This window comes from Hoplias malabaricus, chromosome 6, assembly GCF_029633855.1.
Source record: "Hoplias malabaricus isolate fHopMal1 chromosome 6, fHopMal1.hap1, whole genome shotgun sequence".
In the NCBI taxonomy this organism is placed as follows: Eukaryota; Metazoa; Chordata; class Actinopteri; order Characiformes; family Erythrinidae; genus Hoplias; species Hoplias malabaricus.
In genome coordinates, this window is record NC_089805.1 from 37998938 (window position 1) to 38020394 (window position 21457).

Below are 21457 nucleotides of genomic sequence, written 5' to 3' on the forward strand. Positions count from 1 at the left end.
GTACGTTGCTGGTGTGACAGAGTGTTGATTGCCTAAGCTAGTGAAGTCCTGTTTAGGAAAAGTGGTTGGAAATCATGTTTTGTCACGTTTGACGTGAGCACAATGGTATAACAGATCTGACTGGGCTCATAATGCTGTTGAGAATTACTTCCAAGTTTATGGACAGATCTAAAGATGTGAAGTCTCTCAAATTGACCCCATAATAAAAAGCAAAGACCACTTCATAAAGTCCCAAATTTGCTTCTCAATCATGTGAAGAGAACGAGCTAGAGAATATTGAGGGCTTTTATTTAGATTAGCCTTGTGCAAGAGGTGCGAGCATGGAATTAATTGGGTGAGTAATACGTGGTATTGATTAAAGCCAGAGATGTGTGCTTGGTTTCATGAGCTGAAACACAGTGAAGAGATGGGGGGAAAGAATGAGTGAAGGGAGAAGGTCATTAATCTTGAATATCTTGATGTCTGTATAACCAGTTTAACATTTTAATATTCATCCACCTTTCCCTTTATTCATTGAGTATGTACTCTCTGCATCTATCTATTATGAATGAATGAATGAATCTATCTGCACCTCGAAAACCTGTCCTGTAAGATGATGGGATTAATTCCTTATTTCATATGTTTCCTAGCATATAAACATCAGATATCTACAAGGCTAAAGACTTGATTTTCACTGAAGGGGCTCCTTAAGTTTTTTTTTTCTTATTTTCTTTAATAAAACACATTTTTTGAGGTTTCAAGATGATGAAAATGTAGCTGAAGATTGTAATGGTTTATAATGTGACTTTTCTTTATGTTTCTAATGAATGTCAGATATAAAACACTCTGTAAAAGAAAAGTAACAAAAAGAAAATATGAAAGACAGAAAATAGCATGGTGGAGAATCGCCACACATTTGCAGTTAGATGTGAAGACTGAGGTAAAAATGTTGCTTATTTATAGTTCAAGTTAATTACAAATTAATAGTATTGTGTAAGTTTGCTGGGTGCTGAAAGGTGGCAGTGAGTTCAGAGATATTCAAAGTAAGGCTCCGTAGTTCTTTCTTTTATTGGTGGCCTTCAATTTGTTAGGTTCAAAACCACCTCAGTGACAGCTGCACTAACCCTAACCCTAACCCTTGTACTAAGAATATTAACCAGATTTTACACACTTTCTTCATCTTTTGGACAAGCTGAAGGTTCTTGTACAATGATACAGTGATGACAGATCTTTGGCAGAATAGATGAGCATATTGAGCATAAGGATGTCTATGTGCGCCAACCTACATTATAGAAGTGGATAAAAAAAATGTTACAATTCTCTCTCTCTCTCTCTCTCTCTCTCTCTCTCTCTCTCTCTCTCTCTCTCTCTCTCTCTCACTCTCTCTCTCTCTCTCAGGATATGGGACCCTCCAGCTTGCCCTCTGTTCCCCTCATGGTAGGCTGTGGGGTGTCCTGTACTGCTCTGCTGATTCTGCTACTCATCTATGCTGCCTTCTGGAGGTAAGGGGTATTTTTTTAAAAAAATGCTGTATAGTGTGGATGTATGAAACTTTAATCTCTGCAGTCATTTTGTGAGGGCCTCGTTCTATGAAGTATAAACTGAATATAAAGAAACGTAATCTCTCATCTGATGTGGGTTTCATTTACTAAAAGACTACAATACAAAACAACAACAACAACAACAACTATAATAATGATAATAACAGTTAATCCTGTTTGCTCTTTTTGGGGTGTAAAAACAACTATTTTTCTAGTCTCAGTTACACAGATGCTTTTTAAAGCAACTCTGCTCTGACAGATTCATGGAAAAGTACTTCTTCTGTGGAACTGTTTTTGGCACTTTTGCAGAAACACTTTTGGCTGCTGTGAACTTCTGGCCAAGGACCTTCAGACCCTGTCTCTTTTATATAATCCCTGGTACTAGCTGTATCTGGAAATACATTTTTTCTGGCCCTTTTGAAACTCACCCAAAACAATAAATAATGATGATAAAAAATCCACCTCCTCAAGCAATTCATTTCTTCGACTTTTGCAGCTTTTCCATGACAGATTATTCAGGCGGGAAAAGTGGGGGGAGTGAGAGAGAGTGGAGAGAGAGAGAGAGAGAGAGAGAGAGAGAGAGAGAGAGAAGCTGGCGTGGGGCAGATTTGCACTGGGCCAAAACTGCAATTAGCTGTAATTGGGAACAAATGAGGGCCGGCAGGAGCAGGCTGTAGCAGGGCAGGATTATGTGGTGACTGCTAGTGGAGGATTTTGCAGATTCAAACAGCAGCAGCCTCTGTGTGGCAGATGGCCGACAGCACAGACTAACATCATGTACTGGCCGCCAACAGTGCTTAGTCAAGTGTCTGTTGGTCAGGTCCAAGTGTGACTCTGGATTTCTCACAGTGTGCTCTGCTCTCCAACAAGTGGCTCTGAGAAAGCCAACCAAGTGGCACAGATAAACGATTAGCCTCTCACTATGTTATTAATTTAATATTAGGTCACCACAATCCTCGGCAATTATATAAAAATGTTGTAAATCAATATTAATTAGTTCTCACTCATTTGCTTATTGAAATAAGCAAAGAATTTCTGTCCCAGGCACATCTAAATGTCAAACTTTGATAAATGCAAACCTCGTCACGGAACTTGTAACTCACTCACTTACTCACAGATATGTTCTCATACTCAACTCTCCATGAAATAACTAGGGGTGCTGTTTCTCACATTTAGGACATGGTGGATGTTATTGTGCTCTGCATCACTGACACTTTGTGACACAAAATCAAATGATTTAGCAAGTACATTTCTCTAGGCAACAACTGGCTGCATGACAATTATTTCTAGACCTTACGTATGACCATTAATGTGATAGCAGTGACATTCCTGTCTGAAAGATATGTTCCTTTTTGGCAAATGAGGCCAAATAAACCTGCTTATTTGTGGATATGTTTGATAATTTGGTGTTGTAATTCTGACATGCTGTTACTCCATGATTAGTTCACTTACAGTTAAATTCAACTTGGATTAAATAAACTGAAGGTGCCAAATAAACTTCTGTGTTTACATAGCTTTGTTTTGTAGATTATTTGGTGCATGTCATTCCTATGGTTCCCTAAAAACCTTTATTAACTGAAAGGTTTTAAAAGGATAACTATGTTTTTAACTTAAAATTATGGCTTTGAAATCTTTGTAGTGCTTCTCCGACCTGTAATATGGAGAACAGAGCATTAGTCATTGGTACTCTGGGCTCATCACTGCAGAAACTGCAATATGTAACTTTTGGAGGAGGGTAGAACACCACCCCCTTCCTCCCCCTCCCCAGGAGTGCAACAAAACTAGTGTTTCTTTAAACCTTAAGTGTTCTTCTGACTAATAAATATAGTACATCTTTAGTGCTTTTTCTGTGCTATCACTCAAAGAACCTTCTAGTGTATGTTGACTCTTATATTAATATAGTAAATTTGGAAAAAAGGCTTTCTTGTCTTTGTAAAGGAAAATTGTAAATGATCCGTATGAGTTCTGCAAGTATAATAAATCACAGTAGCACCACATTTTGTGTGCATCTCCCTAATAACAGTCATAAAAAAGCAAGCCTCATCTCATCTTTCCAGACCTTTATCTGAAACATTATCAGAAAGCGTATCACTGCTTTCCTCAGCCCTTTACTCATCAAAGCAATGGGAAAGCAAAGGGAATTGATCCACTGAGCTGCTGTACTGCTCTTCAAAGTTTAAGGAAGTGGATAGAGTCAGTGCAGATATTCTTCCATTAAACAGATGTGCGCCAGTGTTAGGTCATCTATAGTTCAGTTACGATAACATCTTTTCCCACATCATTTTCATTGTGTTGTACTGGTATACAACTGAGAGGTGCATGTTAAATCCTCTTTCTTCTGTTCTTTAAATCTGAGCACTTCCTACAATATTGATCCCTCAGTATGTTATCTCAGTGGGCTAAAGTGTCCGTTTTATGGTTGGCTGCGGGTCAAACCAAAGCAGATGTACAAGTAAAGATGCTGAAGAAGCCCTGATAGGGTGACTTTAGTAGTTCTATAAAATAATTATAAGGCTTACATTTCCTGACTAGCAATGTGAAGTTATAGTATAAAATAATATCTCAATATGTACCATGTTTGAAAATATTTTAAGTGGTTTGGAAACTCCAGCTGTTGTTAATATTGTGTCAAAATCCAATAAAGATTGATCCAATAGAAATTGCTATTTCTAAAAAGAATAAATATAGTTTACACTATCTTATAATTTATATAGTTAGGTCAAGTCTTTTATTGGGGGGGCGGCACGGTGGTGCAGCAGGTAGTGTCGCAGTCACACAGCTCCGGGGGCCTGCAGGTTGTGGGTTCGATTTCCGCTCCGGGTGACTGTCTGTGAGGAGTTGGTGTGTTCTCTCTGTGTCTGCGTGGGTTTCCTCCAGGTCCTCCTGTTTCCTCCCACAGTCCAAAAAAAAAACACATGTTGGTAGGTGGATTGGCGACTCAAAAGTGTCAGTAGGTGTAAGTGAATGTGTGAGCGTGTGTGTTGCCCTGTGAAGGACTGGCGCCCCCTCCAGGGTGTATTCACGCCTTGTGCCCAATGATTCCAGGTAGGCTCTGGACCCACCGCAACCCTGAACTGGATAAGTGGTTACAGATAAGGAATGAATGAAATTTTATTGGTCAAAAACTTTAGAAAGCCTTGTCCTAGAACAGTGCTTCACAATCCTGGTCCTGGTGCGCTACTGCCCTACACATTGTAGAGATACTTCAGTACAAGACGAAATGTCTGGTATAAAATAAATAGATTTAAACATGTGTATTATGAATGAAAAATCCCTCTGCTCACAACACACCTGATGCTACTAATGCATTAATTAACAATTCCTTCTAACTACAACATGCTTGTGTTAAATGAAATCCTGAATTCAAAGCAAAGTCATTTAGGACTGAGATATCTGTTTGTATTGATTTTTCAGGTACATTCGTTCAGAGAGGTCCATCATCCTGGTGAACTTCTGTTTGTCAATACTGGCCTCCAACGTGCTGATATTGGTGGGGCAGTCCCAGACACTGAGCAAGGTGAGTGTGTACGTGTATTAATGGTTCTGTATGGAGCAGATCAGAAGACCAGCTTTTTTCCTCAAGCCAAATTATCCCTTATAAGACATAGCTATTGACTGTTATAAATATATATAAATATCATTTATACAGTTATCAATTATTTATAATTCATAGCTCAGGCACAGACAGAATTATATTTAAAGTCTAGATCCCAGTGCTTCAGTCAATAACACAACGGTGTTAAGGAAAAAAATAAACGTATAAATCAAATTAATTTTCATTCATTGAGTAACTGTGTTCTTAAGTGTCTATGTAATTAAATGAAATTTTACATAACTAATCTCAACATTTCAGGGTTAATAATTCAATGAGATAAATAATGTTTTGTCTTTGTCATTTGCACATATTCATCCATTCCCACGAGTCATTAAGCCATTGTTATTGATATTCACCACTGATACTATGATACATTTCTTGGCAAACTCAAAAATTACACCACACTTGTTGTTTGTACTGTTACTAGCAAGGTGAAACCAATCGTACGACTCGTCCGGCGGTCATCACTCCTGATTTGCCCAGTGAAGACGATGAGGCATCATTAGCTTGGGGTTTAGGCATTGAGGTAGGCACCAGGAAAGTCTGGATTAACACTTATGCTGCGTTTACATTGTAACTGTAGACCATCATGTCCAACCAGATGTTCCACATTTCTCTAGAGACTGAGTAGTGAGTTAAATTTACCCAAGATTTGCCAACATGCCATGATAAATAGATCATTTGTGGGTATATGCACGCCAAAAATATCACAGCCAGTCACAGTGAATTAACAGATTACAGAGATAGCAGGACAAACATTTTCAATTTAAATCTGAATCCTAGAGAAAAAAAAATATATAAGCCATTTTGAAGACATCATAAATGCTGCTATAGGTCACATCATCACTCTTTGAACCTGTTCAATGAGACACAGGACCAGCTTTTGTTTTCAACATCAATATGTAAACGCAGCATTACAAAGACTAGAGAGGGACCCATAGAACAGCAATTAGCACAAGTTTAGCATGGCTGTAGAAAGAGAGCTAATAGAAAACTGTCCCAGGAGGCAAGGTCGAAAACGCCAAAGGCAGTGGTGCCATTCACTGCCGGCCTCAGCATGTTAGTGCTCTCCCTGGCCTGTCACGACATAATGTAAGAGGCCACGATAGAATCACAGGGAAATGGCAAGTGGAGGGCCGATTCCTTTCCGACTGGCAGCTTGAACAGGCAGCATTACCAGGGCCTCCAGGGGTCAGCTTTGTGTCAGTCGTGTCAATCACTGTGAGAGGGTGTGAGTGTGGCCACTGAGGCAGAAGAGAGAAAACCACTGCCATTCAAACTGAAGCAGTCGCTTTGGGCTGAAACAGGAAACCAGAGACTGCTGAAGGAATCTCTGTTTGCTTCATTCTATTCTTTGATATGTGGATACCCAAAATACTGAGGGTAAAATGATTTCAGTACGGCTTCAAAAAATCAAAATACCAATTATCAAAACAATGTATTCAAATGTGTTGAAATTAGTTTAGACTTTTCCGAATTTTTCACGTTCCGTCTTTAGAGGAAATTAGGAAATTGGGTGCAGCCACTCAAAGCAAAGTAGGTATTGCACACACAATTATATGAGTGACCTTCTTTTCTGACATCACATAATTTTTATTATTTTGATAGAGAACTGATTCCCTCCAACAAAGCTCATATTTCAGAAAGTCTATTTATCTAAGACAAGCCATTAAAGCTCTGCAGAACCATGACATTTTAATGCATAAAACTTTGATAATCAGGCTACCAGTCTCATCATCAAATCACTCGTTTATTTCCTAGTCATACCTCTGCTATCCAAGGAGGACCCTCCCCCTACCATTACCTTGAGCATGATACTAGCAGATCTGACAGTTAGTGTTCTCCTGCAAAGGCATTGTGTTAGCTTGTGCATGGATGATGGAGTTCTACTTAATGGGTGGAATTGACAAGAGCCTAAATTTGGAAGACAGTTGGGTAAAAAAAGAAAATCAAAAATCACTTATAAAAATCTGAAAATGTATGTATGATTACACTGCTACGAACTATTAGCTTTAGAATGTACTACTTAACTCTTACAGCCATTAATTGCCATATCCCTCTCATCTCCATTCATCTGTAGAGAGCAGATCATAGTTAACCTTTGTGGCTGGGTACTCTAATTGCACCGTCGTCCTAAGCTTTTTTTTTTTTTTTTTTTTGTAAACCCTTTTAGAGAGTGTGTCTCTTATCCTCTTTACATTTCTCTTTGCTGTGCTCTGGAATCACTCATCACTGCCTTAGAAGATGAGTGGCCTGCGTGCTTTAGTCCTTCCACTCCATGCTGAGCATCTGAGTGACACTAGTGCTCTGTAATGGTTGTATTCAGTGGCTGTATTCAGAGGCAGTAGTTTTAAATGTCGTGATGTATTTCAGTTGCAAAACGTTGTCTATAATGACTACGGCCTTCCTGCTGCCACCCCCTGCACACACACACACACACTCACTCGGTCTCTAATCTCTAGCATACCTCGTGTCTGTGAAGAACGCCTAAAACCTGTTAGAATGCATGCTTATATCTGTCAGCTGTCACTCACTCACTCCCACTCATTCTTTCTTTTTCTCTGCCTTTTTTTCTCTTACTCACTTTTCTTGGTCATTTTGTCTTTTTCTCATTTATTTTCTCACTGTTGTTTTCTCTCTTTCTCTCTCTCTCTCTCTCTCTCTCTCTCTCTCTCTCTGTCTCTGTCTCGCAGGGGCTGTGTACTGTGACTGCTGCCTTTCTTCATTTCTTTTTTCTGGCCTCTTTCTGCTGGGTGCTGACTGAGGCGTGGCAGTCTTACCTTGCTGTGATTGGCAAGATGAGAACACGCCTAATTCGCAAACGTTTCCTGTGCCTGGGCTGGGGTAGGTCTCTCTCTCTCTCTCTCACACACACACACACACACACGCACACACAATTCCTGTGCTAATTAGTTTTTATGAACTGTTGACTCTTTTTTTAAGTATCTTTCTCCTGAGAGAGAGTGAATGTACTGTACACTGATAAAACTTTTGTGGAAGTTTTGGTTTTGTACAGTGTTATTATGTGGAGTTAAGCATAAACACTTTTGTGCTGTGGTATACTTCTTTGTATTATAACAGGAAAAAATTTATGCAGCATCATACATACAGATTTTATTTCTACATTTTACATTTAATTGATTTACCAATAACCCACATTCTAAAAACAATAAACCCTCATAATCAGGAGATACAAGGTGTTGATCAGAAGGTCCTGAAATGTACCCATATCATTATCGTCATCACCTTTCATCTGCCCGTCCTTGTGAGTGCCACTGAGGGATGAGGAATGTTGCCATCTAATGTCAAAAGAAGTAAAAATGTTCAGAAATGAAAGATTGGGATCAAACAGGTGTGAGGTAGCAGAGCAAATACCTGTTACAACATTAAAAACAAATTTCACCAACCAGCCTCTCTTCCAAACAAGCTCTCGGACCACATCATATACACTAATGAAGACCTTGTCATGGAGCACTGAACATTTCAATATTTGCTAATGATCCCCTTACAAGTTCAACAAATTCAAGACATTTTTTTCTGATTAACACATAACACACAAGTGTTATATTTATTTTTTCACCCTTTTAGTTGTAGTAATGTACCTATATGTACATATTAAAATGGTTGTAAGAATGTTGAACATGTGACTATCATTATAAGCCTGTTGTTAATCTTAAACTGAGTAAACAAAGTGTTAAAAATAGACATTTTTGAAAAAAAACAAATGTCCTCAGACTATATGAAAACAATCAAACACACACACACACACACACACACACACACACACACATGCATAAAGTCTCAGGAAGTTTCAGATAGCTTCATCAAAGCTGATATTTGATTTTAACTAATACAACATCACACCAGGGAGGAGTTAACATGATGGACTACACCACTGTGCCAGTTTCTTCCTCCATTCACATGAGTGACATAGCGCAATATGACATGCCACTTCTGCTTTATTCAGCCCTGTGACGTTCCACAATCTGGCTCCTCCATTCGCTTCAATGCAGCCAAATGACACACCACAATATGGTCTGCCACTTCAGCTCAGTGTTGTTGCTGTATTACTAGTCACAGATGTAGGATCAGAGATAAGAAATGCATGAGATAGCATCTTTCCAGCGAGGGCCAGATCTTAGGAGATACCAGAGCAATTACAGCCCTATGTGGATTCTTTTTGAGCCTTATCGATCCAGTGATCTAATCCATTAATTCAAAGATGTTCAGAGCTGATACGGCATTAGACTGGCATTTTTCCATTTTATAGGGGCATAGATGTGCTGCCAATGATCTTGACTAAAACATTAGTACAGAGCATCATGAGATATTGCTTCAAATGAATTAATAAAAGTTGCAAAGAGGAACGTGGCTTTGTGCAGTTTCTTTCTGCTCTTGTCACCATAGTAACCCTACCGACTACACAGATCTGATCATCAAACCCAGAGTCTGTTGCATTACAGTGCAAAGACTTCACAAAGAATATGTTTAAGTCTCTCTCATTGGTTAATTTAAGACATCTTCTATTGGAATAGAACCTAAGTGTTTTTAATTATTAATCTTCCTGCTAATCAAATTAAAGATCACCACAAAACATGCTATAAAGCTAAAACGTGTTTCCCAACATTTTATTTCACCTTTGAGAGCAATAAGGAATTATTAAATTCTATACTGTAATTACCTGTCGTTTCTTGTAATTTCCTGTCTGTAACACTCCTCAAATATGAAGCATTGTGGATATTAATTTTTATTACAGCAGATGTTTTCACGGCTCTGTTTACGTTTCACTTCAGCACACATCTAAATTTTTCATTTTCCCCACAGGTTATTGGAGACCTGTTAAGATACACTGCATCATTTTAATCATTCGTTCGTTCATTGTCTGTAAGCGCTTATCCAGTTCAGAGTCGCCGTGGGTCCGGAGCCCACCCGGAATCATTGGGCACAAGGCGGAAACACACCCTGGAGGGGGCGCCAGTCCTTCACAGGGTAACACACATATACACACATTCACTCCCACACTCACACCTACGGACACTTTTGAGTGAGGAGTTTGGTGTGTTCTCCCTGTGTCTGCGTGGGTTTCCTCCGGGTGACTGTCTGTGAGGAGTTGGTGTGTTCTCCCTGTGTCTGCGTAGGTTTCCTCCAGGTGCTCCGGTTTACTCCCACAGTCCAAAAACACAGGTTGATAGGTGGATTGGCGACACAAAAGTGTCCGTAGGTGTGAGTGTGCGAGAGGAAAGTCTCAAAATCAAAAAACCCATGAGAGGAAATGAACAAATGCACATCACGGACAACTCGTGAGTGACTCGATTCACAAACGCAGATTCAACAATTTACAAATTAATTTTAAATTCGAGACTTCGACTTTACAAATAAATTCAGTGTAAAGTTAAACAAATGTATTTATTTTTGCATAAAAGTATGATATATCTATGAAAAAGAAAACATGTATTTATGAATGTAACTGTATTTTTATATGTATTTATTTATGAATGTAACTGCAGACCGTAAGACACAGATTCGGATGTATTCATTTGTGAATTGTGAAACATATTTATGACTTGTATTTAATTTGTGGATTAAAATTTATACATTTGTGAAGTATTTTGAGACTACTCTCTCTCCATAAAAAATCTCACTCTAGAGATTACTGTGATTCTACTTTGGAATATGAGTAGGCATATTCCCAAAATATTTACATTTAGTTAAATCATAATGTTAAATATTAATTCCGACTTATTAGTTCATAGTAATTAATCACTGTCTCAAAATTAGGACACATTATCTGCTGATAATGTATTGAAATGAATGAAAAAATCAATTAAAATTCATTCATATAGAGCTTTTTACAACAGATGTCAGATGCTTTATAGAATTTGCATCAGAACAGATAATGTGGATGTATATTAATGCAATTTTATGTATATTATGTATATTGATGCAATTATAATGATTTAAATTTCTTGTACAACCCCAATTCCAATGAAGTTGGGACGTTGCTAAAAGCAGAATATGATGATTTGCAAATTCCTTTCAATCTGTATTCAATTGAATACACTACAAAGACAAGATATTTAATGTTCAAATGGATAAACTATATCGTTATTATTATTATTATTTTATTCTTTTTGTAAATATTCACTCATTTTGAATTTGAGGCCTGCAACACGTTCCAAAAAATTTGGGACAAGGTCTTACATCATCTTTCCTTTTAACAACACTTAATAAGCATTTGGGAACTGAAGAAACTAATTGTTGAAGCTTTGTAGGTAGAATTCTTCCCCATTCTTGCTTGATGGACAACTTCAGTTGCTCAACAGTCCAGGGTCTCCGTTGTTGTATTTTGCACTGCATAATGAGCCACACCTTTTCAATGGGAGACAGGTCTGGACTGCTGGCAGGCCAGTCTAGTACCCGCACTCTTTTACTACGTAGCCACGCTGTTGTAACACATGCAGAATGTGGCTTGGCATTGTCTTGCTGAAATAAACAGGGTCGTCCCTGAAAAAGACGTGGCTTGGATGGCAGCATATGTTGCTCCAAAACCTGTATGTACATTTCAGCATTAATGGTCCCTTCACAGATGTGCAAGTTACCCATGTCATGGGCACTAACACACCCCCATACCATCAGAGATGCTAGCTTTTGAACTTTGCGCTGATAACAATCCTGACAGTCCACTTTGGCCCTGTGGACATGACGTCCATGAGACCACAGGACACTTTTCCACATTGCGTCAGTCCATCATAGATGAGCTGAGGCCCAGAGAAGCCGGTAGCATTTCTGGATGTTCTTGCTGTATGACTTTCACTTTGAATGATAGAGTTTTAACTTGCACTTGTAGATGGAGCGACGATCTGTTTTCACTGACAATGGTTTTCTGAAGTGTTCCTGAGCCCATGTGGTAATATCCATTACAGAATGATGTCGGTTTTTAATGCAGTGACGCCTGGGGATCAAAGGTCAGGGGAATTCAATGTTGGTTTTCTGCCTTGCCGCTTATTGCAGAGATTTCTCCAGATTCTCTGAATCTTTTGATGATATTATAGACTGTAGATGATGAAATCCCTAAATTTCTTGCATTTGTACATTGAGAAATGATGTTCTTAAGCATTTGGACGATTTGCTCACACAGTTGTTAACAAAGTGGTGAACCTCGCCCCATCATTGCTTGTGAACGACTGAGCCCTTCGGGGATGCTCCCTTTACACCCAATCATGACATTCACTTGTTTCCAATTAACCTGTTCACCTGGGGAATGTTCCAAACAGGTGTTTTCTGAGCATTCCTCAACTTTCACAGTCTTTTGTTGCCCCTGTCCCAGCTGTTTTGCAACTTGTCGCAGGCCTCAAATACAAAATGAGTGAATATTTGCAAAAATATATATAATAAAGTTTATATGTTTGAACGTTAATTATCTTGTCTTTGTAGTGTATTCAACTGCATATAGGTGGAAAAGTATTTGCAAACCATTATATTCTGTTTTTATTTATGTTTTACACAATGTCTCAACTTCATTGGAATTGGGGTTGTAGAAAAGAGGAAGTATATAACCTCTTCATTTTGAGATACAAAGTATTGATTTTGAGAACTTATTTTGTTATTCTGAGATAATAAGTTATCATTATGAAATACTGTGACCCCACATGTATAGCCCTAGGACCCCTCAGTTCATTTAACTGGAAGACATACCTCATGTTATACCAGTTTTATATTTAAATGTTGAAACGAGAGTTGTAACCTTCTCAGTAAGTTGCCAAAACCTTTCCAGATATTTGTTGTAGTATATGGTACAGTTTATATTGAAACAACTAAAATACATCAGATAAACATGTCCTTGTTGCTTATAATGGCCCTTTAGCCATTAAATAGCTTCATCTGTGGATCTATGAATAGGCAGGAGACAGTTGATAGAAATCACTTTTTAGTAATAATGAATAGAAAAAGTACCCGGGGGCATAGCTTTTGTTGGTGGATGAATTTAAAGGATTGTAATGAGGCCTACAAGTGTTAAATATGCTTCTATAACAGTATCTAGTGATTTTTAAAGCCTTCTCACAGCATTCGCCTGATGTTAAATCTATCAGAAAAATAATTTACAGTGTTTACCCCATGCATCAGTCTTTGGAAGCCAAAGCTGGGTGTTTGTAAATGCTTTAATATCACACACAATTAACTCATAGCCCACCTGGAAAAGCTTTCCATGCCTTCTCTTTTTCTTGTCTTTTTTCCACATATTTTTTATTTTTTTTATGGCATTTTTAATTTATGGAGTTAATCAGAGCATTGTTAATTACATGAATATTTCAGAGGCCTGCTCATTAAGTGCAGTATGTGGCACATGGACAAAAGAAGAGTATAATTGATAGGTCCAATTACATTGTGACTAAAGCAGCATCGCTGACTGTAATGGCAAATGTGTTTGAGATGGCAGAGACTCCTGAAAACACTGCAGTGCTATTGATCACTAAAAAAAAAAAAAAACAAGAACAAGAAAACACAGGGGTGGGTAATACACAAGGATACAGCACACTAGGCAGTGGACACATGTAAAAAACAAACAATTAAAACAGCTACAATTATATACTCTTTCAAAACTGTACCAGGGTGGTTGCAGAGAATGCTGATAGCCACATAGCATCGACCACCCCTCTTAAGTGTAGACTAACATGTGAGAAATATGACAACATTTAAATGTATTTACATGATGTCTATCACTTCATCTCTTCATAACATCATTGTGAATTTAGTTGAGTGGATAGTGTCTTCTCTCATTTCTTACCTGCTTTGAAAAGCCTAGATGTAACATAGAGTTACAACAATTGCCATCATGTGGAGGCTGTAGTTTAGCCTGGCAAGCTCTCACTGTGTGTTATTTATATGCTTCAGGATAGTGCTATATTACAGCCACTCAGAGAGTATGTAAGATTAAAGGTGTGAATTCTGTGGCTCACACATGCCACTCTATAATCAAACAAATCTCTTTCTATAAAATGTTACTTTCATGCTACAGATATGTTCACTGAGCTGAAAACATTCAACATTGTTGTACAACTTTACAGATGAAGTTACTATACAGACATGTTGTCTTATTGTCTTTAACTAAAACGCCTACATTTGCCCTGTGTATTTACCCTCCCTTACAGTGTTATTACATGGGTCACTGACAATGAATATACATTTAGACATAATGAGGTATTTTTAAATAGATAGTTCCTGTATGAATGCCAAATGAACACAATGTGCAATAAAAAGCCCTCGACTGGAATCTATCTATTGCTCTACAGGCTGTGGTTTGACAATACTCAGAATGAGGAAAACACATCTTAACAATGCACACATAATGAGATTTCTTTGTTTAAATAGCTGTAAAATTGGCTCATGATGGGTTCACAATAATACCTCATTCTTTATGCTTCTGTGAAATGGAGACCTGGATATGAAAGAACACACGAGTGATATTATGCGGGAGCAAAAGTTCCAAAGAGAACAAAGATGTGCGTTTATTACTTATGTTAATTATTCGTATTATATCCTGTACATGTGCTGCACTCAGCCTATATAGTGCTGTGTAAAGATGCGAGGGTGAAAACTAGTACAGAGGTGATTCTGAAAGTGCTTTAGTGTTGAATGTGTTTCTATTGATAGCACACAAGCTCATGATCCTACTATACTTAAGCGCTAAGTGTAGGGTGTGTGTGTGGGCTTGTGGGGTGGGGGGCTGTACCAGGGGTACACATATGTGCTGTGCATTAGGCCCTGAAAACTGGCACAGACTAACAAAGGCACTGAAGGGTGGAGAGATTTTCTACCCTACCTCTTTTTCAGACCATTGTTCTCTGCTGGATGTAAAAAGAAAAGAGCTGTTAGAGTGTCAGGACATTTCACATTACTTCCTTTTTTCCACTCAAAAGTAACCATTAATACATTTTAGACCTTTTTTTTCTATGTGATATGTTAGTAGCCTAGCTCTGACTGGAAACTGCAGTAACACCATTTCCGCTGTGGTTTGTTCCTTCATTCGCCAGGTCTGTACATGTAACCACTCAATTCCCTTTTCTCTATCTCCTCCACAGGTCTGCCAGCTCTTGTTGTTGCTGTATCTGTAGGATTCACTAGAGCTAGAGGTTATGGCACAGCAAGCTAGTGAGTATCTTTACCCTCTCATTTTCAGCTGCAAGAAATGATGTCTAATCAAGTGAGAGCATCATAACTGTAGACAATATACACTAACTGGCAGCTATGTTAAGCTGCATATATCTCTAGCATTCACAGTTTGCATAAGCCCCATTGAAAAGCAGTGGCAATAGAATGGGATGCCCTGAAGGAGCTGCACCTGAGCCCAAGGTCACCATTCCCAATGGCAGGTTTTGGCGAGAGAGTAATAAACCCCCTTAACAGAATTGGAGTGTCGTTTATGGTCCACTCATGCAACATCAGTAACTGATCTCACTAATGTTCTTTTGGCTGAATGAAGTAATATTCTCACAGCTCACAACCCATTTTCCGGTTTCTAGTTCATAGTCTTCACAGAAAAGTAATGCAGCAAATGGAACACAACCTCCAACTGATATCCTGGAAAATTTGGATGAATAGGTGCCTACCAATGTTTGGACAATGCCTTAACAATTCACATTTAATTGTATTTTTTTGAAACATAATGTCATCTTCCTCCTAGAATAGCTTTTGAAGCATGTAAAATGATCTGCCAGTCCAGTGATTACCATGCATTAAAAATGCTTTTACTTGCAAAGATGGCTTTTTGTGCAGTACAGCTATAGCACCTGGGGAGAAGGGAACACAACTTCTCTTCTCTCTGGACCCTGTCCAGTTTCCAACTTTTTGCAGCCCACTGAAGTTAAAGGCTTTTGTCTGCACTCTTTTGACAGGCCATTGATTTAAGCAAGTGCACCACTTGACTAATAAGAGAGAGAGGCTGCAAACAAAATGGCCTTCAAGCCATTTAATTGGCCACGTCTGTCACGTAATGGCAGCAATGGAACTATGAGACAGTGACAGGCACAGTTTGTCCTCACATGACCCCAATACTGTCCATACTTAAGACCTCCCTCAAGTGTCACACTTTCTTTACTCTGTGACAGCATTTACCTGGGGGGGTGATGAGAAGGAGCGGAGTGTGAGGAGGCATATTTCTGTCTTTCTAAACTGGACTTTAGAAAGGGAAAGAGTGAGAGTGGACAAGAGAGAGAGAGAAGGATAGGGCGAGAAACAGAGAGAGTTGAAGAATGTAACACTGATTTGTGTGTGGAAGTTTGTCTCACTCTCTTTCTTTGTTTATTGTTAAATGATTAATTAAATGCACTAATTCTCAGATGTTCTTCGACCTTGTCTCTTAGCTGCTGGTTGTCTCTGGAAGGGGGTTTACTCTATGCTTTCGTGGGTCCAGCTGCTGTCATTGTTCTGGTAGGTGTCATCTTGCTTCATACTCTTTCTTTGGTCAGAAACTTCATTGCCCGGTTTCATGTCTTTGACCATTAGCTTTGGAGCAGAGCATCCAGAGTTCCACTGTCCCGCTACCATGTTGGTGCCATTTTCTTAAGAACCATCTAGCACTCAGAAAGGAACTAGTCAAAGATGGTTCTATGGTGGCCTCTTTTCATTTATGGACTGAACTGTGAGGGCTGAGAAACTGTGTAGTTAAAGGAACAATTGTGAGTGACTGTAGTCCCAAGGTAATTGTATCAAATGGCTTTGCAACCCAGTGCATAGGACTGTGAGTGTATTACAGCAGTATTGCTGGGATTTTTACACCCATCAGTGTCAGTGCCAGACTCAAATTGGCCTGGTATCCAAAATTATTTTGACAAGTATGATTCCGTGGTCAGAAATTGACCACTGATGAAAGACTAACACAAATTGTGGAAAGTGGACTATATTCGACATCACACGGTCCCATGTCTTTGATGTTCTAGCGTCTAAATAAACAGAGATTCTGAGCCGAGGGAGAGAACGGCTCCTAATTAAATTAGTGTCTGGGCCTGGTTCCATTTTGAATGTGTATATTTTCCATTAGTGTTGCATGTTTTAATTGCTTGATTAGACTTGTTGAGCTCTGGGTGTGTGTGTGTCGTCTCCAGTCTGGCCTCAGGTGTAAGAGCTGGGGATGAGATATTTGTGCCGTGTTTTATGGTCAGAAGTGATTTGCATTGTTCGTGCGTGCCATGGTGCTGTTGTGATACAACCCACTCACACAAACAGCTGTAAATGAGATTTGGGCATCTGGAGATGCTGCCCTCCTCCTGTGGGAGGCAAATCTAATTAATGGGAAAATAATTAATCTAGTTTTCAGCAAATACCAGAATGATGGGATTGTCTCTCTCTGAGCGTCAAAGATGATCAGAATTTGAAATCCTCATTGTTTGCAAGTCCTGCTGTTGTTTTCCCACTGACGTACAGAGGAAACCAAGAAATGCTACAGAGCATTTACACACAGAAAATTACAAAGAAATAATGCTCCTCTGAAATGGTAACTTCACAAAAACAAAACCTTTTAATGTAGGTTAAGTTTGGAGCATTTATTAGGGGTCCATCTGAATTTTTTTGATAAATTATTTTCTTTTTAAAGCAATGATATAAAACTCTATCATCTTGAACAGGCCACATTTTATGAGCTTTGTTTTTTTACCCATATATGTCAAATCTAGCTGATAATCAATGCATGATATGTAATATGGGCAGATATGTGTTCGCTTTAGAGCATATGTATGTAATCACATGACCAGAAGTATGGTCTTAAGTGTGGTGTGTGTACAAGTGAATCAGGCTCAGCAGTGATTTTGGGGCTTTTTATCCATTGGTAGTACTCCCGTGGCCATCAATTTCCATTTGAATGGAAATTGAATAAACGTAGAGTGGTCTCTGACTTTCGCAGAATACTATGCATGTGGTCTGTTCTCTGTGGTTAGCTATCAGGCCGAGTGTGTGTGCAAGCCAGGGCACCATCTGCTTTTGCCTACTAACTTCATCCTCATTCTCTAGTTTGCACAGGATCAGGAGTTCAACATAAGCGGGTGAGAGAGAGAGAGAGAGAGAGAGAGAGAGAGAGAGAGAGAGAGAGAGAGAGAGAATGGCACAGGGGGATTACCATCTCTCCATGATCCATCCGCTCATTTGCTCCCAGGCAGAATGCCAGAACACCTGTCACAGGCTGGAGGAGAGGCACTGCTGGTGCCAGGAGCAGATCAGGGGTCAGGGGTTACAACACTGCTTTATTTTCCCTCTCCACTAATTGTGTTTATACCATTTTGACATAAATATACTTGGAGACAGCCAGGGATTAGCCTGCCTATTTATAGATGGACACCTCCAAAAGCACCAAGCATGGGTAGAGCCTTGTATGAACGCTTTCACACTGGCACGAAAGGAAACTTCTATGGCATATCACTTAAGTTAAAAGAGACCAGATACGCAGTCGATTGAGGTGTGGATTCACATGAAAAAGCAGATCGAGAACAAGATGCTGTATAAATCAGCACATCAATGATATACACCCTTTATCTTCTAGGAGCTTTAGAAGCTGGAGAAAGGTCACCCACACAAAGAATCCCTGCAATATAAAAAAGCTTAGTGATTTAATCTGCTGCTGTAATTCTGCAGTAGGAGAAAAATACTTTTTTTTTTTTTTCTTTTTTCCCACTTTCCCTTTCCCACCAGGCCACTGCCAAGCACTAGCAGCTACAGCATCACTCTGAGAGCACTTTGTTTTATTCACACTACTGGCTAACAGCCTATTGTTTTCCAGCAGAAATAATACAGCGTTCAGTTGGTCCTAGCCTGTCTGACAGTTATTTTTATTTTTTTTTTCTTGTGGTGTCTTAGTCATGTGTAAAGTGTCAGGCTGGTCCTACACTGTTAGAATCTCTTAATCGTTTGTGTAGATTCACTTTCTACTGATGAAGTGGAGTGTTATTTGAAAGATCTTTATTAATGATATGTTCAAAACTTTGAGGACACCCAACATTTTAGCTGAAGACATTGCTAGCAATATTTTCTACTATTCTGGGTATGCTTTAACTAGTCTTAGAACATTTCTCTGAGGATTTGATGGCCTCTTCAGTCCAGAGAATGCAGCTTTACTGTTCCAGGCAAACGCTTGAAGGTTATAAACCCTCTCTAACGAACATTTGGCATTGCCTTAAAACTCATAGGGATAAAACTCTAGGGATTATACAAGCTATGTGTGTACAAATGTGCAATATAAGTGTACCTTAAGGTAAGAACATAATATATATGTACATATGTACCATGGTGCTACTACATGAGAACCACATAGAAACACAGATAAAATATAAGTCTGGTGAAAGTGTATCTGTGTGAAAGAATACATGATTTGAGGTCTGTGTGATTGTATGAAATCAACTGTGAGCTACTGTGTAACCAGAGCCTTGGTGTGTGCTGATAAACTTGGCCAGAATACCCTTATTCTGAAGATTTGGCAGTGCTACAGTTTGTTTGGCAGACGGACTGTAATATTTGTCTTTCAGCTGCAGGAAAACCCCATGTTGCAGCTTAAGCTCACACAATGTGTGTCTCCCCCACAGGTAAACATGCTAATAGGAATAGTGGTCTTCAACAAGCTCATGTCTCGAGATGGAATCTCAGACAAATCCAAAAAGCAGAGAGCAGGGTGAGTAAAGCCTTAAAATATCTCTATAATTAGGGTCTTTAGGGTATCTACAGCAGGGTTCTCATTATCCCCACCCCTTCCCCTGTCTCTGTGCACTCTTTTGTTACAAATATCCAGTCATTTGAGAAACTATACGAAGTGAAAAAGGGAAAAATATTGTGTCTTTTGGATTTTCTACGAACCATGTAACGCACAGAAGGATAAATCCATGTATCATACGCCACAAATATCTTCCCTGAAAATTGTCATAGTTTTTAAATGTAATAGTATTACAAATCCTTATTGTTGTTGATGATAATAATAATAATAACAGCAGCAATAATATAGTTAAATGTGCACTATCCGAGATTTTGCCAGCAGATGTCCCACTAGCATCTCAGAACCAAACATAAACAGTAATTCTGCATTGCCCTTCCCTTCAGGCACACCCTCTTTCTTGCATCAACCCCACCTCCCATCTTAACTTCTCGTTGCTGAGAGCAAATGCTGAAACAATCACACTCACAACAAACTCAAGAAAAAACATTGTTTTTATTGTGAAATTCCCAATAAGTTTCATGTGTTACATGACTCTCTTCCCATTGAAAAAACAAAAGTTGGATCCAAAATGGCCGACTTCAAAATGGCCGCCATGGTCACCACCCATCTTGAAAAGCTTTCCCCCTCCCGTATACTAATGTGCCACAAACAGGAAGTTAATATCACCAACCATTCCCATTTTATTAAGGTGTATCCATATAAATGGCCCACCCTGTACTTTGTGGGGCAGCACGGTGGTGCAGCAGATAGTGTCACTGTCAACCTGTCTGTGAGGAGTTTGATGTGTTTGGTGTGTCCGTATGGATTTCCTCCGGGTGCTCCGGAGTCCAAAAACACATGTTGGTAGGAAGATTGGCTACAAAATAAAAAATTGTTCATCGGTGTAAGTGTGTGTGTTGCCCTGCGAAGGACTGGCGCCGCCTCCAGGGTGTGGACCCACTGAGACCCTGAACTGGATAAGCGGTAACAGACAATTAATGCATGAATGAATATTTTATAATTGGTGCTTTTACTTCACCGAAAGTTCTTCAGGGGACTCACGTTTTTGGACACAGAAGTGCAGCCATGGTGCAAGAGAGCACCGTTTACCTGTGTGAGGGAGTTCTCCTCACCCTCGCAACTAAGCACAGTTCACCAGCGCGAAATAACTCTCCTCATCAGTGTGAGGGAGCTCTCCTCACTGGTGCATAGGTGATAAAAACAGACAGTCTCCCTCAGCTGGGAGGTTAGAAAGAGCAGGCTCCTCCAGGTCCGGAGCTCAGAAAAAAAAATGCATAGTGAGCTGGCTCGGTGAACTCTCCCTCTCTGCACATTACGCATCGTCTCATATGAACTTTTTGTTCCACCTTAAATGGTGCTGATAAGCATTGTATTGTAACACTGATAAACTTAAATAACACTAAGAACTGTAAATAAAGTGCCATGAATGTAAGTAAGTAAACACCGCTAATGGAAACATCAAAGCACAGCGTGTAACATTAGAAGATTGATTTAAGCTAATTACAAGAGCTTTTAACGTGGAATTTTGCTGAAACAGAGAAAGCTGAATTTCCCTGTGCACCATAACCCCACATCAGTGGGGAGAAGAGTCGCTGACCTGGGAGGGCGTTTCTAGGAGTATAACCGTGAGTTCAGAGTCCTGTTGGAGCCTTA

At 39.3% G+C, this 21457-nt stretch overlaps 1 protein-coding gene across 7 annotated transcripts in view; it reads left to right on the plus strand.

The window, feature by feature from the left end:
• The window catches only part of adgrb2 (adhesion G protein-coupled receptor B2), a 341993-nt gene that overhangs the window by 265136 nt on the left and 55400 nt on the right, over positions 1-21457 (plus strand). For 6 of the 7 annotated variants that reach the window (XM_066673975.1, XM_066673976.1, XM_066673980.1 and 3 more), the window contains 6 exons: positions 1378-1481; positions 4935-5037; positions 7809-7959; positions 15195-15264; positions 16476-16542; positions 19680-19765. In XM_066673975.1, the coding sequence (XP_066530072.1) occupies positions 1378-1481; positions 4935-5037; positions 7809-7959; positions 15195-15264; positions 16476-16542; positions 19680-19765 (581 nt within the window). Of the gene's footprint in view, positions 1-1377; positions 1482-4934; positions 5038-5542; positions 5642-7808; positions 7960-15194; positions 15265-16475; positions 16543-19679; positions 19766-21457 lie in introns of all 7 variants that reach the window. The other variant, XM_066673982.1, reaches the window with a different exon arrangement.